Raw genomic sequence first — 21,427 nt, forward strand, 5'->3', positions numbered from 1 at the left:
GCACCCCCAGGAGTTCCTGGTATACTGTAGGATCGGCAGATAAATCAGAAACTTTACCAGAGCCCGTAGTAGGACGTTCCGGGGCAGGCTGCCCCGCCTTAAGGGAAGGTGAGTGGCAGAACAAGCTCCAACCCAGGATAGAAGCAGTGGTCCAGTCAATAATGGGCTTGTTCCTCTGGAGCCATGAGAATCCCAAAACAGGAACATGGGGAGATTCAACAAGAAGAAGCTGTATGGACTCACTGTGATTGCCCGACACACGCAGTTTAATGGGAACTGTACTATTAGTGACCCTGCCTATGGTGGGTCCGTCCAGTGCTCTGGTGTCCATGGGAATGAAGAGGAGTTGTGTGGAGATTCCCAGCTCCGATACCAGAGTAGCGCCCATAAAACTCTCACCAGCTCCAGTCAATGAGCACTCGGAGAGATTTAGACCGGCCACCACACAGCAGGATAACATGGAAGAGAGTACAAGGTATGGGAGTTAGAAAACTCCCAGTATGGCCCACTATAGTACTCTTACCTAGCTGATGAGTCTGGTCTTTTACCGGACAGGTGGATTTGTTGTGCACTGTAGCACCACAATACAGGCAACTGTTGGAGTTAAACCTCTGCAATCATTCCTGAGACGACAACCTAGCTCTGCCCTGTTGCTTAGGCACAGTAGAAAACGAGTCGCTCGTTCCCAATGATTCCCAAGGGGACTCCGGTGACTTTCGCTCCTATAGACATCCATTGATCCTTATTGTTAAGGTTATGAGGGATTCGAGGTCCAGGGGTAACTCCTGAGCTGCAAGCGCATCTTTAATCTCCTCAGATAGTCCATGAAGAAAGGTATCAAACAGAGACTGCGGGTTCCAGGCACTCTCGCCGGCCAACGTGCAAAAGTCTACTGCATAGTCTTCCACACTACGGGGTTCTTGTCGTAATCGAATTAGCTGCCCGGCTGCCTCTCTCCCGGACGCCGGAGAATCGAATACCTCCGTCATGACATCTTTCAAGCGAAGGCAAATGGTGGATTGTTGCTCCCAAACCCTCATAGCCCAGGAGACCGCCCTACCAGATGTAAGCTTTATAAGATACGTTATTCTCGAACAGTCGGAAGGGAACGAAGAGGGCTGCAGCTCAAAGATGAGGGAGTACTGGGAAAGAAACGGGTGGCAAGTCCCAGGCTCTCCAACATAGCCCTCAGGAGGAGGTAACCCGGGTTCTCGGGAAGCCAGGGTAGACTGTACAAAATCATCACTGACAGGGGAATTACTGAGTGTCAGGGAGGTCTCCGTTGTGGCATGCTGCCTTATAGATAGTCCACAGAATTGCTCTAGTAATGTCTTGAAACCCTGGTTATGGCATCCCGGCAGCATATGGAGACCTTCCATAAGGCTCTAAAGTAGCTCCCCATTTTTTTTTACAATGGTGGCTCCCTGCAGGGAGTCAGCGTTGCGGAACCGATCTGAGTCTGCTGGGTCAGTCATGGCCAGTTCGTACTATAACGGCACAGGGCAAGACCCAGATGCAGATGGTTCGAGTCACAGATATTTATTAAAATATAAGGGGCAGGCAATACGCAGGTTGAGGACAGGCAGAAGTTCTTTAACCAGATCAGAGTCCAAAAGGTACAGAGGGGCAAGCAGGCTCGAGGTCAGGGCAGGCTGAATGGTCAGGCAGGCAGGCTCAGAGTCAGGGCAGGCAGAACAGGTCGGAACCAGGAAGGCTAGAAAACAGAGACACTGAAAACGACGCAGGTAGGCTTGACAAGACAAACTGGCAACAGACAAACAAAGAACACAGGTATAAATACACGTGGGATAATGGAGAAGATGGGCGACACCTAGAGGGGGGTGGAGACAAGCACAAAGACAGGTGAAACAGATCAGGGTGTGACACTACTCTGTTTTGTGGATTAAAAGTTACAAATCAAATGAAATCAAATTGTATTTGTCACTTGCGCCTAATACAACAATGCGTTTCGGCCTTTCTCAGGAGTTTTTCCTAGCCACCGTGCTTCTACACCTGCATTGCATGCTGTTTGGGGTTTTAGGCTGGGTTTCTGTACAGGACTTTGTGACATCAGCTGATGTAAAAGGCTTTATAAGTACATTTGATTGGTTGATTGCTTACTTACAAGCCCTTAACCAACAACGCAGTTCAAGAAATAGAGTAATGAAACTATTTACTAAATAAACTAAAGTAAAACATGTCATAAATAATAATAACGAGGCTATATACAGGGGGTACCAGTGTAACGGATGTGAAACGGCTAGCTTAGTTAGCGGTGTGCGCTAAATAGCATTTCAATCGGTTACGTCACTTGCTCTGAGACCTTGAAGTAGTAGTTCCCCTTGCTCTGCAAGGGCCGCGGCTTTTGTGGAGTGATGGGTAACGATGCTTCGTGGGTGACTGTTGTTGATGTGTGCAGAAGGTCCCTGGTTCGCACCCGGGTATGGGCGAGGGGACGGTTTAAAATTATACTGTTACACCAGTACCGAGTCAATGTCTGGGGTAAAATGTGATTATGTTATAGGCCTACAATAGAAACACCAAGGTTAAGCTAAAGAAATGTAAATAGCTCCTGGTCAGAGTTTGAGGGTTTTGGCTAGAAGAAATATAGCTTTTGCCAGATTTGACTTTTCATAGCAGGTTCGGAGAACTTAACCTACGCAGCATATTAGGATCATTTAACGTAGCAGGTAAAGATTATTAGGTTAGGAAAATGGTTAGGGTTAGCTAAACTGCAAACATTTTCTACTTCTGAAGTTAATTTGACAAAATCTGTATCTGGTCTAAACATGACCGAGTTTGAGAGGCAAACACAGAGGTAAATTGAGGAGCACAAGGTTTATAATGGGTTGTAGGTAAAGCTAATTAACTAATTTCAGGGGGTAGGACATGTTGTAGTCTAAGTGTTATTTATGCCTAAATAATGATTCAACCAGATATTGATTTGGTGATGTTTATCATGTGTAATGTAGCCTTACTAAATAGGCCTATGTATAAGTCTATACCTTTTCATGTCATTATGGACGTTTATTCTTTATTTTTGACTTGGCCCATACCAAAGAAAAAGTTAAATGTAAAGAAATGGCCAAATAATATATTTCCATACAAATCTATGTATTACAAATACATCTAGAAATATATGTCACGTATTAAAATATATTTCAAATGGAATAAAAATACATTATAGACCCTATGCCTACTTCACATGCAATGTCTTGACAAACATCTTTAAGTAATGCATACTGTATGTAGCACCTGTAGTCCAGATCTATTTAAGTAATTGGTTTGATTTCACATTGGTATTTCTAATTCTCAAATCACATCACTTTCTTCTTTGCATTCCATCACATATTGGTCATCCTAATGTTAAAAGAGAAGACGTCACTCCCCAAGCCTACATACCAAACAGAGTAATGACGTCTCTATTTCTCACGATTGCCCTGCTGGCTACCGCCACAAACCTATTTTCAACGCTGTCTGAAGATTGAGTGACTCGGACATTTGGCACAGCTGTTTCCGTGAGCTTCGAGCGCCGCTTAGTTGATCTGTTCGTGCTTTTTGGGATCCTTGGGACGTCCATACCTCCCATTGAAGTTGACATTTAAAATTGTTAAGGTAATGGTTACGGTTAGGTAAGGGTTAAGGTTATGTTTAGGGTAAGGGTTAAGGTTCTAGGGTAGGGACGTCCCAAGGATTCAGAATAGCACTCTGTTGAACTGCTTCGAAACATCTTCATGGACTTTTGAATTAAGTGCAAATGGCAGTCTCGCTTAGTCGCTTCACTCCCGACAGCTCCACTAGAATGCAACAAAGAGGTACCCCCTTACCATCAGGTTCCCACAGGTATTTCTTTGTTTTTATACAAAAGTTACTGCTATATAATAAATATTCAATGGAATGCGTAATGAAACAAACGTCTATCTGTGCGCGTGATGAGCAGTGTTTTGGGAGTAAATTATCAGTGAAATGGGATCCAGTTTAGGATTTCAGTTATTAGTGTAACGTTTTATTTCACTTTTAGAATATTAAATATGACAGTAAAAGGGTGCGCAATTCTGACGTCACGCATCAATTTAGAAATACATCAAATCATATGCGCAGGACTATTCGATTTTTATGTTAGTGTGTCTGACCCATAGAGAGGGGAGAGTGGGGGATGATGACACTTACTCTTTTTTGTTTTACTTTCATCATCATTAGGTTAAGGGAAAAATGGTATTCTTTCTAACAAAGATATCTACATATATTTCAGGATGGTGTGTATCCCTGGAAATAATCAGAAGTCATGTAAACATGACAGTTTTGAAAACCTTGTCCAAAAAAAGTGGTCTCTAGGCACCATTTACAGGGTAATTTGAGTTAAGGGACAGTGTAAATTGAGCCACCTTGGGTGGTTGAAGGTGTTCTGTGATGGTGCTGGTAGGTCAAAGTTTAATTCATGGAATGGGGGTGTGGTATACTGGACAAGTAACTGCCAAAATAACGGAAACACTTGAGTAATTGAGGGATATAACATATATAGAAAGCAGGTGCTTCCACACAGGTGTGGTTGCTGAGTTAATTAGGCATTTAACATCCCATCATGCTTAGGGTCATGTATACAAATGCCCAGTTGTGCATTATTTTTGCTACCATGGCTAGAAGAACAGATCTCAGTGACTTTGAAAGAGGGGACTCAAAAGAGCGTAGGGGGTTCAAAGTGTGTGTGTGTGTGTGTGTGTGTGTGTGTGTGTGTGTGTGTGTGTGTGTGTGTGTGTGTGTGTGTGTGTGTGTGTGTGTGTGTGTGTGTGTGTGTGTGTGTGTGTGTGTGTGTGTGTGTGTGTGTGTGTGTGTGTGTGTGTGTGTGTGAGAGAGAGAGTCAGTCACCAGATCTCAACCCAATTAAGCACTTAATGGAGAATTCTGGAGTGATGTAGCCTAGTGGTTAGAGCGTTGGACTAGTAACCGGAAGGTTGCAAGTTCAAATTCCCGAGCTGACAAGGTACAAATCTGTCGTTCTGCCCCTGAACAGGCAGTTAACCCACTGTTCCTACTGTTCCTCGGCCGTCATTGAAAATAAGAATTTGTTCTTAAATGACTTGCCTAGTAAAATAAAGGTTAAATTAAATAAAAAATTACCCTTCCATTTCTTGACCAGTTGTTTGGGACAGGGATGTTGTTTCGATGTGCCAATTCATAGGCAAGTTCTCTGCATTTGAGGCTACTGTTCCGTGAGATGTTCTGTAAACTGTTCCGTTAGATTTCTGATATGTTTATCAAGCTCCGACTCCTTGTCATCAGAAAAGACCTTGCGTTACTCTGCTACTCTATCATAGCCTCTCTTCCACACAGGTACATGTTAATTTTCTTATTTGTTAATGTCAGTGTCATTCAGTCAATTTGTTCATCCCTTGCTTCTGCTCAAATGGACTTCTTCCCTTCTCTCACTTCCTTGGCTGGAAGAACCTCAAAGGGGCCTAGACCCCTGCTTGTTTTGTTTGTATACACGGGGCATGATGATATCTGCCCTGTAACAATAAAAATGCACTATCTTGAGTTAGGGCTGGGCGGGATACCATATTTGACTATATACTGGTATTGGTGCACCGTTTTTGGGTTATTACTTTACCTTCTATAATAGTATTTGAATGTTTGGTTTGATAGTTGTGATATTCTGTGTGTAATGTCAATTTTTTAAGTTTACACCAGTACTTGAGCCATCCCTCTCCGTTCTCTCTCGCTCCACGCCGCTTCCCACATAGATCTTGACCTGCCACCTGTCACTCAAGGAGCACATTTGTTGTTGCTTGACCACGAGACAATGCTTTCAGTCTGCATGCTCAATTCAGCACATGCAACAATGTCGATGACAACGATGTTTCCACTTTGCTTCTTCATATAAGTCCACAAGTGGTGTATAACTGCACTATTAGTTATTTTCTTACATTGCAAACAGCTGGTTTGTGTTTTCTTATCAAGTTTTAGCTACATCGCATTAGCCGCTAATGCTAATCACTAGTTAGCTGGCTAGCAAGCTAGCTAATAAATGTACTGTGTTAGTGCAAGCATAGCTAGCTAAAACAGCCTGATACCAGTGCTGGTGTAGGCCTAAATCAGCACGTTGTTAGTGCAACAGTATCTTCTAAATCAAAGAGGAATAGGTGATGCATGAATATGTTGGCTACATGAAGAAACATTTAATGTAGCCTAAGATTATTCCTCCCTTAGGAAACACTTCGTTCCTAGCCTGTCACAATAACTCCTCCCTGGCATTTACATTCATTGTCTTGTCAAACAACAAAGTGTCCACTATAGAATTAGAATACACATTCTATTTCCATGATTCCAACAATCTCACCCAAGTGTTTTGATCTAAATCGCAAGTCAAATCACAATTGCAACATTTGATTAAAAATAAGCCCTAGTTTTTTTGCCCTCATTGTGGCAGTGTGGAAATGATCTCAAATGAGTGCAGGAAATGAAGACATTGATGGAAATGCAGGAAATTATTTTAGGTTGATGTTGAATTGAACAGTATAGAACAATCAGAATGGAGAAAAACCCATTGAAACCACTTAGAATGTATGTGTTGCCACTAGGATCACACATTACTTACTCATAAAGCAGATGTACAACTTTTATTATTCGAAAAATAAAATACTGATATTTTGACCATATCGCCCAGCCCTCTCTTGAGTTCATATGCATGACATACATTGCAAAAATACTATATTATGCATAAAACGGTCAAAATATCAAATATAATTGGTATGGTTGCCATTGGCTCAACTTACCCTTAGCAAACATTTGGACTATATTAGTCCACACAGCTGCACACTTTCATGCTAGGTTTAGGACCTCATATTGAAGACTCCAACTGATATATAAAACAGTGATGGTCTCGATGCCATTTAAGATGAGGGAGATTTATCATTTTTTATGGGCATGGCTTTATTTCTATTACAGCATATTGGATGACTGTCATTCATATTAAATTCACCCACCTCAATGTAACATCAATAGGTTTAGGCTAGTACATGATACTTTCATTTTCTCTATACCCATCATGAGGAAAGCTTACAACTTAAGTGTACTTTTTTTGTTGACGGGCATTGACACATTTAATACTGCCTTGCACACTCTTTCCTTAATCTAGCTGATCTAGGGTGTAATCATTAGTCCAACAGTTGCAAACAAGAGTTTCTATTAGACAAATTCAGGTTTGTTTATCCCCGTTTCGTTCTGTTTGCTTCCGTTTAAGAAATGTTTTTCTACTGAATCGGCAGAATGAATACACCCCTGATCACATGCAAACACAGTTCACATTCATAGCTGCCACATACAAACAGCATGATCCCTTTGATCATTGTATTCCTTCTCGCATCTATGCCCTCTCCTCCTTTCACCTTTTCCCTTCCTTGTGCACAAGATATCAGCTTTCTCCGACCAGACGAAAAAACTTTTCCATTCCAAACCTTCATATCATGAACGCTAACTGCTGCACACAGCCTACATTGTTGTCACCATATTAACTTCAAAGTCAACAGTAAGTTAATTAAAACAAAAGCCTACCTTGGCTTGGAAGAGTACCAGTGTTGGAAAGCCAAAGCCAGCTAGCTAACATAGCATCCCTCTCTGTTTGAGCCGGGTGTTTGAGTAGGCTAAACTAGCTAGCTGCATTTGCTAGCTAAGTAAGTGAAAGTGAAAAAAATACAACAAAATCCCTCTATCTGCTCCTTCATTTTTAAAGAAATGAATTTGTTCAAAACTGTTAAACTATTGTCTCTCTCTCTCTCTCTTTGAGTAAACTTCTCACCACATTGTATGCACTGCAGTGCTAGCTATCTGTAGTGTATGCTTTATGCACTAGATTCATTCTGTCATCCTTTGATTGGGTGGACAACATGTCAGTTCATGCTGCAAATGTCACGCCCTGACCATAGAGATCTTTTTATTCTCTATGTTTGGTTGGTCAGGGTGTGACTCGGGTAGGAAACTCTGTTCTGTTTTTCTATGTTTTGGCCGGGTATTGTTCTCAATTAGGGACTTCTGTCTATCGTTGTCTCTGATTGGGAATCATACTTAGGCAGCTTTTTTTCCTTTTGTATTTTGTGAGTAGTTGTCTTTGTTAGTGGCCTGTATAGCCCTAGTAAGCTTCACGTTCGTTTTTGTTGTTTCTTGTTTTGTTGGCGACATTTATAATAAAGGAATATGTACGCTCACAACGCTGCACCCTGGTCCGGTTATTTCCACGAGGACGGCGATCGTGACAGCAAGAGCTCTGATAGGTTGGAGGACATCCTCCGGAAGTGGTCATAATTACTATGTAAGTCTATGGAAGGGGGTGAGAACCAAGAGCCTCCTAGGTTTTGTGTAGAATTTAATGAACTTAGAGGAGTACAGAAACTAGACCTTCATTGCAAAACAGTGTGTTTTAATCAATAACACAATAAATTAATTTTACTTTGTGAAAATAATTTTTGGGCACCTAACTTGCTTTTTCCATGTTGTTTCTTCCTTAACAGACTCCATGAAATGAGGACTTATTTTATTTGGTCACGTGATTCATTTTGTGTATGGTTTCCTAGAAACAAGAAGTGGCCCAACTAACCCATTGGCTCAATTCTCCCCTAGGGCCTGACCTGTGTTGTTGTAGTGTGAGGTAATAATATTATGGTAGAAAATGCCTTTGAAAGTATCCATGGAGAACAGATGATATGAGAGAGTACATTGGATTGTTAGCTGAGTTGACGGTGAAATAACCAGGTCAGGTTACAACAGGAGTCTGCTGAGGGGAGGGTGGCTCATAATAATATCTGGAATGGAGCTAATGCAATGGCATCAAACACATGGAAATGATACGAACAGAGGACTGAAGTCACGTCTCTTCATATACAGTATGCAAAGAGATGAGATGGCAGTGCGTGTGGTTTGCATGGTTTATAGTAGTGAGTTATTAAAGTAGGCAAATGGGTGTGAAGGCTTTCATCTCTCCCCTTTAGGCCCTTACTGAAAAGGAAATTGGACATAAAGCTGGTGGATAATCATGTTTCTGATGTGTGTTATGGAACAAGGCTACAGTAGTGAGTTAAATTAAAACAAGTGAATCCGGTTACTGATAATCAAAAGCAGCTGCATGATTCCCCACATGCAGACCAGGACAGAGCTAGAAGCTAGTGGACACTGAGAGGTCTAGATGTTTGTTTTGTCTGTATATTTGTTTGCACAAGCCTACTTTATAGTCTGTATATGGTATAGGTATGTTTATGTATAATTGTATACATGTTTGTGTGTCGTACTGTGCATTTGTGTTATGTAGGCCTAGTATGTGTAATCTATTCGTCTGTCAATGTGTGAATTGTATATGTTAGATGTTAACGATAATTACAAATGTACACACACGCGGACACATAAACTATCCTCATGCGGACCTAATTCATTGCCATTCAAAATCCTATTTTCCCTAAACGTTAACATATAACCCTAACCCAAACCCTAAAGCTAACTCCTAACCTTAACCACTAATCCCTTACCCGAACACTAATTGTAACCCTAACCCTAAAACTAACTCTTAAGCTTAAAATAGCCTTTGTCCTTATGGGGATATGGGAAATGTCCCCACGAGGGAGAATTTTCCTAGTTGTACTATCCTTGTGGGGATCTTTTGTGGATTTTAGGTCCCCACAAGGATAGAAGAACCAACACACACACACACACACACACACACACACACACACACACACACACACACACACACACACACACACACACACACACACACACACACACACACACACACACACACACACACACACACACACACACACACACACACACACACACACACACACACACACACACACACACACAGAGAGAGAAGATGCCTATTTGGGAAATAATTACTAGTTCTGTAGCCATAGAGAACATAATGCATTTTTCTTTTGTTGACTCATGATCCACGAAAGTACTGTGATGTCAGAAATATATAGGATATCTTGCCTCTGTAGGTTCACAGAGACCAAGGTCAGTGTTTATAGGCATTTCCAACACCCCCCCCCACCCCTTATCCCCTGTTTATTGACTCTGAATAGACCAAATCAATTCATCTGTAATATAGCTAACAGTCATGTCCTGGATAAACTTTCCTTTCAAAACATTTGGATTCAATTATCATGGGGATATGATATCCAAACAAACTGCTTTTGCCTATTAATAAAGTGATTGCACCATGCAATATGAACTAACGCTGCGCATTCAGATATTTTCATAGCTTAAGAATTAGTTGACTTACTATTATGGGCAAAACACGATTTAGAACAATGACACAGTTTTTGTTTGTTTTTGCTTCCAAAGTGTCCTGGTTCAAACTGCCTTCTGGGTATTGTTCTGTAATCAAATACAGATCCAGTTTTGGGATTACATGTTGTCAATGAAGAGACGTAGGACGTAGTAGGCCTTAAAAAGCTGACTAGTTGGAGCTTGTGACAATGATTCCTTGATATGGGGCTGTTATGTATCAAAACACGTTTCAGTCTATAACAACAATGGGCCCTGATCACAAAATAACGTTCAGACTGTCAGAGTAACTTGCCTTTTGGACACACTCAGTCCATTCAGTCCCATTCAACAGCAGCTCATGCACATTACTGTAACTTGACAGGAGTTGCCATTGACGATGAGGAAAGGGGGAAATGGTCCAGAGGAGCATTGGCCAGGGTGATAACTGAAGAGGCCCTGTGGTACATTGAGGAAATGAGCGGACATGACAATGTGTTGTGTTTCAGATAAAGCCATGGTCCATGGCTTCTGTATGTAGACAGAAAGCAGGGTGTAAAGATTGAGGCGGGTCTCTGGCAAGTGGTGGTTCTGTCTTTCGCGGATGACAGCCGGTAACAACCGAGCTGTAGTGGAGAGGTTGGTGTTTGTGTGTTGTGTGCATGCTTGTTTGTTGCTCTGTCTGATTTCGACAGTCTCCAGTGGCCCAATCCCCCTCCTGGGGTTTGTGTTTTTGATTTAGTGCCCACAAATTCCTCTCAGTTGAAGTAACAATATTGTTGCGCTTCACGTTTCCCCCTCTGAAATCCAGCAGAGGCCATAGAGAGGCTTGATTTAGGCTGAATATCACTGAGAGGTACTGTAAGCCATTAGGGCCTGGAGTCGTTTTTATATTGGATATATTTGGGAGCGGGAGATGGCTTTGTTAACTTCAATGTTCCCTATCTCTGGCCCAGATAAAAGCAGCTTTGGACGGAGGAGAAGTCACATCACAGAAGTTTTATTAGCAGACAGATCATTTAAATGGAGTGAATGCCATTTCAGTCTTCGGGGCTTAGGCTGAGTGCTTCACTAATGTTTCATAGGGCTCTTTCTTGTCACACACAGTTTATCATCATATTGGAGACATAGCTGACTATTGGGTAGAAACTATTAAACAAGAACCACCCTGCCAGAATGACTCTGACAGTAGCAGTCTATTTTATTCAAACCTGCAGGAGGTCTCTGTTAGTGGACGATGAGCTAAGATCTGAACAATGCACAGAAGTGTGTTTTAACAGCAATGTGACTGGCAGGCAAAGTTATGCACACAGTGACCTGCTATGAGTAGTAACACACCTTGCATGTTCACTCTACATCCCATCTATGTACTCATTTGTCAACAGGCCTAACTTACCTGGTAGATAATAGTTACATGTATCCATTTAAGTGACCATAGTCACTAGGCAGGGCTTTGGCTGTTACTATTGGTCAGTCAAAAAGTTGCTATTTTCCTGAGGAAGCCTGTTTTCCCTCTGGTTACCATGCCTCCAATGAAAGAAGCACCGGCCCGTTTTTATCAACCTCTGATAACTGTCTGTCTTTGGCTTCTGTCAGAGACACTCTCATTCATTTTAATTCCATTTTTTCTGAGATAATGTTTGTCATATGACGTGTAATCACGTTGTAATTGTTGGTTAAATACTATGATTAACACAGAAGTGTGTATTTCAGTTATGCAGGAGCAGGGCCAAATGTAAAACATCTGTTTTTGACTGGTGATCTGTGCTTAGTTTTAATCTGTATCGTGTGAGGTACTGTCAATTTGATTCACTATCTCACGTGCACATACTGGACCTGCAGTACATACAGCACATTTAAAACATGATAGAACTGTTCTAGAACATGTAGCACATTTAAAGGGAACGTAGGTATATTGTCAGAAAAACACAGAAAAGGGAGGCCATAAAGCCAGATACATGTAGATGGACCCATCTACAGTAGATCATGCAGCTGGTTTTATAAAGCACATATGAAGATTGAGATTCTTAATATTTGTGTGATTACGATCACTTTAGAGGTCTCATTGTGAAAGTGTGTTCAGCCAAGCGCTAATGGTTTTGGTAGTTCCTCTTTTGGGTGAATGTTGTCCAGTAAACTCAGGCTTGATATCTCTTTCAAATAATAAGATAAGTGTTTTAAGGAAATGCTACAGGTAACTGCCAAAATAAAGGAAAGACTTGAGTAAATAAGGGATACAAAGTATATTACATGTCAAGGACTCCAGTCACCCTTGTTATAAACTGTTCCCTCTGCTACCGCATGGCAAGCGGTACCGGAGGGCCAAGTCTAGGTCCAAGAGGCTTCTAAACAGCTTCTACCCCCAAGCCATAAGACTCCTGAACACCTAATCAAATGGCTACCCAGACTATTTGCATTGCCCCCCCCCCCCTTCTACGCTGCTGCTACTCTCTGTTATTATCTGTGCATAGTCACTTTAATAACTCTACCTACATGTACATATTACATTGACACCGGTGCCCCCGCACATTGACTCTGTACCGGTACCCCCTGTATATAGCCTCGCTATTGTTATTTTACTGCTGCTTTTTAATTATTTGTTACTTTTATCTCTTACTTTTTGGGGTATTTTCTTAAAACTGCATTGTTGGTTAAGGGCTTGTAAGTAAGCATTTCACTGTAAGCTCCTACACCTGTTGTATTCACATGTGACAAATAAAATTTGATTTGATATCGAAAGCAGGTGCTTCCACAGAGGTGTCACTCCTGAGTTAATTAAGCAATTAAAACATCCCATCATGCTTAGGGTCAATATATACAAATATGATCAAATATATATAATATTTTAGTTCACAACTTGTTTAACACTACGTAGCGTACATCACATACTAGCAATTTTGTGTAATGTACGTGTCGATTAGATCTTTGACACTCATTCATTTAATACCCTCAAGTGTTGATGTTTCCTCCTCTCCATCCAATGCACACAACTGTGGGTGGCTAACTCGCTAGCAATAGGTTATATCATGGGGAGCATAGAAATAACGTCTGCCGATCAAGATGAAAATACTAATAATTCTTCAATTAGTAGAATGATACAAATATTATATATAGAATATTTGAGTTCACAACTTGTTTAACACAACATAGCATACATCAAAATCGAGCAATTTTGTGTAATGTGCGGGTCAATTAGATCATAGATATAATTGACACATGTATCCAATTATGATTTCAAAGTTAAGGCGATTGATTAAGCTATACATTTTCCCGTGATCATGTTTGTCATATGATGTGTAATCATGGTGTAATCATTGGTTAAATACTATGATTAATACAGAAGTGTGTATTTCAGTTATGCAGAAGCAGGGCCAAATGTAAAACATCTGTTTTTGACTGGTGATCTGTGCTTAGTTTTAATCTGTATCGTGTGAGGTACTGTCAATTTGATTCACTATCTCACGCGCACATACTGGACCTGCAGTACATACAGCACATTTACAACATGATAGAACTGCTCTTTCTCTAGAACATGTAGCAAAGGGAACTTAGGTATATTGTCACCTAAGAGTACTTTAGTCAGGTTGGCTGGGTGCAGTTGAATATTTGTGTTTTTATTAGCATGATATAAACTCTCATAGGAGTATTCCCCTTATCCAGAGTAATACGTAAATTGCTTAGTATACTTGTTCACTTAGCCTATGTTATGCACATTTACAGTAGCAGGACAGTACCGTGGCCATATAAAACAGCTCAATTGTATTACTGAGTGTAGATCAAGACAGGAACTGATACAATGAAACAATTCACTGTCTGTTTCAAAGAGCTTCAAATATTTATACTCTCCTTCTCGCAGCAACCACCTCTGAGGTCAACTGAAGTGTGCAAGTCTCTCTTGTACTAAGGAGTTGTGAACGAGACTGCCATTGCTCCGGTCCAGAACAAACCTCACTGGACACCTCAGGCAGAGGGAGACTTCCCCATGAATGGAGCCCCTGCACTCCAGGAGTCTTTGCTAAAACAGAGAGAGCGACCAGAAGACTACAGCCTGAACCAGCCCTTTGGCTTTCAAACTCAATTCAACTTCAAATATCTTTACAAATAACAGACTGCAATCATCTGAGAAAGAGAGTGAGGAATAAGCATCAAAGACACTATTGAAGCCAGACTCTGGTCTGGCGGTAAGACACCCATACACAGTGAGCCTGCCCCTGCTGTCCTCCGATGGAGACCCCGGGTAGAGCGAGACACTGCTGCAATGTTACAGGTATGTCTTAATTATGTTTTAGGGTTATGATCTGTTTATTTCCAGTCATAATACACACCAAAGAAGATTGTCTAGTGTCTGTATTTGTCTTTCATAATTCTCTAGGCAAGTTCAGCAAAGTTATTTGGTATGTAATTAACACTTTTCATATAAACATTTTTAATATTAAAGTATTTACAGCAGACGTTTAGTACCTAATATGGACATTGACATTCATTGAAAAGGTGGTATTTTGATAGGGGGGATAAAACATTGGAAATAAGCTTCAAAAGCCCCCGAAGTGGAGATATAGGCTCCTGCCAAGTTCAGCAACACCTTTACAAACTTTAATACGTTTATTCTGCTACTGTGCGCAACATGGTTTAAGTTGTCATTATGGATTGTTGCAGCTGAATCTGGTTAAGACTTTGGCGGGTTTGTGACAAGGCTTAAAGGGATTGAGTTCATGAGAAGTAATCCACATTCGGACTGAGATGCTTAAGAGTATTTTACCCTTCCCTTGGTTAATTCCAGGTTTCTTGACCTACTCATTGATACCTGCACTAAATATTTGCTACTGGGTTTTCGAAGACATCAAAGGCTTCTACTTGTGCCGTGAGTCTCTTTGTCTATGTGTACTTTTTTCTTAGATAGTGGATCAACCACCTCTGGCTGAACTATAGTAATCCCAAGCAGCCACGGCACATATGATCTAATGTCAGGTGTGACATGATGACATGATATTTTGCTTCATAATGACTTTAGCTGTATTTACATGATTACATTATAGTCATTTAGTAGATGCTGTTATCCAGAGCGACTTACAGGAATAATTAGGGTTAAGTGCCTTGCTCAATGGCACATTGACCTCGTCGGCTCTTGATTTAGAATTATTCTGCCATTCATGTCAATGTGATGTCACGTTTCACCGAAGCTGTTTGACACCAATGCTGATAAGTTCATGTTCAGCATCAGTAAAAATCGTCCACTAAACTACAAAGTGGCAAACACTGATAAGGTCTCTGGAGTAAAAACCTGATAAAGAAACTGTGGCAATAAATACAGCTTTATTGGCCTTATCGAGATCTAGCCACTGATCATCAAGACCTAGAACAAGACAGGAAAGGGAGAGGGGCCATAAAGCCAGATATATGGGGCCATCTACAGTAGATCATGCACCTGGTTTTGTAAAGCACATACAGTTGATGTCGGAAGTGTACAGTACATACACAGTACATTAAAACTCATTTTTTAACCACTCCACAAATTTCTTGTTAACACACTATAGTTTTGGCAAGTCAGTTATGACATCTACTTTGTGCATGACACAAGTCATTTTTCCAACAATTGTTGACAGACAGATTATTTCACTTATAATTCATTGTATCACAATTCCAGTGGGTCAGAAGTTTACATGCACTAAGTTGACTGTGCCTTTAAACAGCTTGGACAATTCCAGAAAATTATGTCATGGCATTAGACGCTTCTGATAGGCTAATTGTCATCATCTGAGTCAATTGGAGGTGTACCTGTGGATGTATTTCAAGGCCTGCCTTCAAACTCAGTGTCTCTTTGCTTGACATCATGGGAAAATCAAAAGAAATCAGCCAAGACATCAGAAAAAAATTGTAGACCTCCACAAGTCTGGTTCATCCTTGGAAGCAATTTCCAAACGCCGGATGGTACCACATTAATCTGCACAGACAATAGTACACAAGTATAAGCACCAGGGGACCATGAAGCCGTCATGCCTCTCAGGAAGGAGACGCGTTCTGTCTCCTACTTTGGTGTGAAAAGTGCAAATCAATCCCAGAACAACATCAAAAGACCTTGTGAAGATGCTGGAGGAAACCGATACAAAAGTATCTATATCCACAGTAAAACGAATCCTATATCGACATATCATGAAAGATCAAATAGCAAGGAAGAAGCCAGAAAACATCCACGAAACAGCTAGACTACAGTTTGCAACTGCACATGGGGACAACGATTGTACTCTTTGGAGAAATGTCCTCTGGTCTAATGAAAGAAAATAGAACTGTTTTGTCATAATGACCATCATTATGTTTGGAGGAAAAGGGGAGGCTTGCAAGCCGGGGAACACCATCCCAACCGTGAAGCACGGGGGTGGCTGCATCATGTTGTGGGGGTGCTTTCCTGCAGGAGGGACTGGTGGACTTCACAAAAGAGATGGCATCATGAGGCAGGAAAATTATGTGGATATATTGAAGCAACATCTCAAGACATCAGTCAGGAAGGTAAAGCTTGGTGGCAAATGGGTCTTCCAAATGGACAATGACCCCAAGCATACTTCCAAAGTTGTGGCAAAATGCCTTAAGGTCAACAAAGACAAGGTATTGGAGTGGCCATCACAAAGCCCTGACCTCAGTCCTATAGAAAATATGTGGGCAGAACTGAAAAAGCGTGTGCGAACAAGGAGGCCTACAAACCTGACTCAGTTACACCAGCTCTGTCAGGAGGAATGGGCCAAAATTCACCCAACTTATTGTGGGAAGCTTGTGGAAGGCTACCCAAAAGTTTGGCCCAAGTTAAACAATTTAAAGGCAATGCTACCAAATACTAATTGAGTGTATGTAAACTTCTGACCCACTGGGAATGTGATGAAAGAAATCAAATCTGAAATAAATCCTTCTCTCTACTATTATTCTGACATGTCACATTCTTAAAATAAAGTGGTGATCCTAACTGACCTAAAACAGGGAATTTTTACTGGGATTAAATGTTAGGAATTGTGAAAAACTGAGTTTAAATCTATTTGGCTGAGGTGTATGTAAACTTCTAACTTCAACTGTATGAAGATTGAGATTCTTAATATTTGTTTGATTTCATCCTTAATGTGGCCTTATTGTGAAAGTGCATTCAGCCAAGCGCTAATGGTTTTGGTAGTTCCTCTTTTGGGTGAATGTTGTCCTTTACTCTTGCAGACAATTATTGGACAGTAAACTCATGCTTGATATCTCTTTCAAATCACAAGAGAAGTGTTTAAGTGAAATGCAACAGGTAAATCCCAAAATAAAAGACAGATTTTAGTAAATGAGGGATACAAAGTATAATGAAAGCAAATGCTTCCACACAGGTGTCGTTCCTTGAGTTAATTAAGCAATTAAAACATCCCATCATGCTTATTGTCATGTTTAAGAGTTTCCGCTAAATGATAAAAATGTCCAGTTGCCCATTTTTTGGCTACCATGGCTAAAAGAACAGATATCAGTGACGTTGAAAGAGGGGTGTCAAATGAGCATTGGGCGTTTACAGGGTGTGCGTGCGTGTGCATGTGTGTGTGCGTGTGCGTGTGCGTGTGCGTGTGCGTGTGTGTGTGTGTGTGTGTGTGTGTGTGTGTGTGTGTGTGTGTGTGTGTGTGTGTGTGTGTGTGTGTGTGTGTGTGTGTGTGTGTGTGTGTGTGTGTGTGTGTGTGCGTGTGCGTGTGCATGTGTGTGTGTGTCTGTCAGTCAGACACCAGATCTCAACTCACTTGAACGCTTATGTGAGATTCTGGAGTGACACCAACATCAACAAAACACCAAATGATGGAATTTCTCTTGGAAGAATGGTGCCACATCCCTCCAATAGAGTTCCAGACACTTGTAGAGTCTATGCCAGGGTGCATTGAAGTGGTTCTGGCAGCTCTGGCAGCTCGTGGTGGCTCAACACCCTAACACACTTTATGTTGGTGTTCCCTTTATTTTGCCAGTTACCTGTGTGTTACACTTATGAACAACTGACATTAGCAACAAGGTACTATTAAGCTGTTAAATGTTTATGGCACCCCTTAAGAATTAATATTTGAAATGGGTTTATCTCTTTGATCAAACAGTGTTTCCTTTATAAAAATTAATGTTTGCCTTTTCTAATGCCTTAGAATTAAACAGACAATTTGAACTGGTGACTAAAAGCATACTTGGCGTTATGATTAAATAGCTCTTGTCTAAAAATATGTCACAATGTAAGATTGAGTAGAGGGATGTGATATCTACAGATGAAAATGAGCCTTGTTGCTAACTCCGGCACGTTTACATTGAGGTTGAACCTGAAATGTTGATTAATGTGCACTGTCCGTTGAACGTAGTTTTCTTTTCAGTCTGACGCACTCATAGTTGTAGGTGTGAGTTGTGAGTGTTCTGCCCGGGTGTTCTAAAATCATTGGCCGAGGAATGTACCTAAACATCTGGTCCCAGTTAAATGGACAACATCACCACTATCAGATATGCTGTAAATATTTTAATCAAAGAATGCTCTAAAAACAACATTACTCCATGTTTATAGCGGACTTGTAAATATGATAGTTAGTTTATGTGAAGATAAGACATACACTGTCCGCACAACCTACTCTAACATTCTCTGATAGATATTTTAGAACTACTTTTTAAAATTATTATGCTTGTTGTAATGAACTACTACAGAATTGGCATATGTTGTAATCTAACTGATAAATCTGTTTTATTTTTTCTCCACGTTGGCAGTAGGTTATGGATTCTGACTGATTGGACGAGTGTTGTAATGCAACATTCTCCCTCTGTAAGAATGCAGTGAGCTCACACATCACACAGATGTTTTCAATCAATATTTGTTGACACAAAGCACCATTAGTTTACTGATCACATTTGCATAAACATTTTGCGATTTTCTTATTTACCTTGCATGTTTTCTAAATTGGTTTTCGTACCGAGTTTACATACAGTGGCCCTGGAAGTACAAACATGTGTAGAACATAAGTACTATGGGGCCTAAGTACCAGCCGCACACAGAAAACATCAACGGCATCCCGCCCTAAACAGCCTGCATTCCCCACCAATGACTTGCGCTCAACAAAAGTAAACAAACAGTCTATCTGGTCTGTCTGTACGAGTTGTGGTGAAAGGGGATCATCTGTTTGTTGGACACCCCAGCCCCATGTAAACAAACAATACAACTGGCCTAGTGAATGTGAACAAATTTCCAATGTCAGAATGGGGGGCTTCCCATGTTTACTCCTTCCAGCGCTGAACCTCCTAACAGTTTACATGGAGGAAATACTAGTGTCTTGGCTATTTACTTCAGCGTTAGTGTGTAATTACTTGACAGAGATCAATAAAGGCTTGCTTGACAAATGCTTGGCAGTTTTATGGCAAGCAGTTTTTCTGCTCAGAAGTCAATTTAGCTCCCTTACAAGAACTCGTAACAAAGCTCCCCATGTTATGTAATTAAAAACACTGGTTTCCATGGATTACAGCAGCTTAAAGCTGGAATCCTTAATGGTGAAACTGCCGCGTCCGTTTGCGCTATTACAACAACAAAGAAGTTACTGCAAACAACGAACACAGTTTTTTCCCCCCTCTGGCTTCATTGCACGTGCTATAGAACAGAAGCATAGCAAAACCATTTTTACCTGGATGCGTGATGCACCCCACCTGTGCTTGTCAACAAAACTACAATAACAACGGCCGTGGGGCAGACAGTGCTGCTGTAGATAGATTGAAGTCTCCCAGTTGTCTTTTTTTAAATAATAGAGTTAGCCGTTTTTGTAATTTCATCAGTAACTTGCTATATTAATCGACAGTATGATACTGTATAAACTGAATACAGTAGATTGCCATAGAATGCACAGGAAAATACCGTAAATGTGTTTTACAGCATGTTATGATGCATTATGGGAAAGTGTTGTGGGTGGGGAAAGAGTCTCTGTCTCATTAACCTATTTTAAGGTGCGCCTTATAAGAGGCTATATTTGTTGCACCTGCTAGTGAGAATGCTATACCCCCGCATAGTACGTGAAGATACTGTATTTTAGGAATTCTACAAACCTTGTCCTGAAACTCTACAACAGGGTTCCCCAACTGAATTTGGCCCACAAAACCAGCTCCAAAAGATTTTAATGTTGGAAATCTGTTAACAAGTATTCCCACGCATAATTAAGAGACGTGATTGTATACAAATGTAAGCATTATTACGTTTTAGTCAAATATTATATCTGTTTAAGCATCTCGCGGTCAATTTGACATCTACAAATGACGTTTAATTATGTTCCGGACCCCCAACCATCCGCTCAAGAAAGAATTGGCCTGCGGCTGAATCTAGTTGATGATCCCAGCTCTACAGTAACAAACTGGCCAATTGCTACCAGTAATTTACTGTAATTCAGAATACAGTACCATTCCAAAAACCCTTTGAACACTATTGGGCACATGGTATTGTTATTTCTCATTCATTAACATATTTTGAGGCATATCTTGTAAGAAGCTATATTTGTTGCATCAGTTAGTTAGAGTGCTGTACCAATTTAAATGATATGTGGTAGCAATTCCCAAACAATGACATTTATATTGGTTGACAGATCAGAGTGGCAGCAAGTCTCAAACCTTTAATGGTTGAATGGTTAGCCATGTTCTTTGATCTGTTTTGCCCTGTAGTCATTGTCTGTTTAGGCGCCTTTATTAAGGTCTAAAGTGCAAGTGAAAAAACATCAAATATAATTTGGTATGCTGTAATATGTAATTAAATATTCCCTATTAGCAATTGCAGATTTTATTTTCAATACAATTTAACAGTAAAGTACTATATTGCTGTTTTGTTATATACTGTATTTACTGCAACATATTGTAAATTATGGCGCATTTTGGTGAAATATTGTGGGAGGAGAAAGAATCGCTGGCTCATTAACATATTTTAAGTGGCTATATTTATTGCACCCTCATGAAGCTGGTTGAGAGAATGCCAAGAGTGTGCAAACTTGTCATCAAGGCAAAGGGTGGCTACTTTAAAGGATCTCAAATATAAAATATATTTTGATTTGTTTAACACTTTTTTGGTTATTGCAGGATTACACATGTTTTATTGAATAGTTTTGATGTCTTCACTAAAAACCCTTGAATGAGTAAGTGTGTCCAAACTTTTGACTGGTACTGTACAGTTGAAGTCAGTAGTTTACAT

The 21,427-nt window shown here is 40.6% G+C and overlaps 1 protein-coding gene across 6 annotated transcripts in view; it reads left to right on the plus strand.

Annotated features, from left to right (window-relative positions):
• Positions 1–21,427, plus strand: part of myocd (myocardin) — a 162,879-nt gene that overhangs the window by 11,344 nt on the left and 130,108 nt on the right. For 5 of the 6 annotated variants that reach the window (XM_046356972.1, XM_046356969.1, XM_046356971.1 and 2 more), the window contains exons 1-2: positions 3,519–3,843; positions 14,111–14,521. Coding sequence is in view for 5 of the 6 variants with exons in the window: in XM_046356969.1 (XP_046212925.1) it covers positions 14,479–14,521 (43 nt within the window). In the remaining variant the exon portion in view is untranslated. Of the gene's footprint in view, positions 1–3,518; positions 3,844–14,110; positions 14,522–21,427 lie in introns of those variants that run through there. The other variant, XM_046356970.1, reaches the window with a different exon arrangement.

The sequence above is a fragment of the Oncorhynchus gorbuscha genome, linkage group LG07 (genome assembly GCF_021184085.1).
Source record: "Oncorhynchus gorbuscha isolate QuinsamMale2020 ecotype Even-year linkage group LG07, OgorEven_v1.0, whole genome shotgun sequence".
Lineage (NCBI taxonomy): Eukaryota > Metazoa > Chordata > Actinopteri > Salmoniformes > Salmonidae > Oncorhynchus > Oncorhynchus gorbuscha.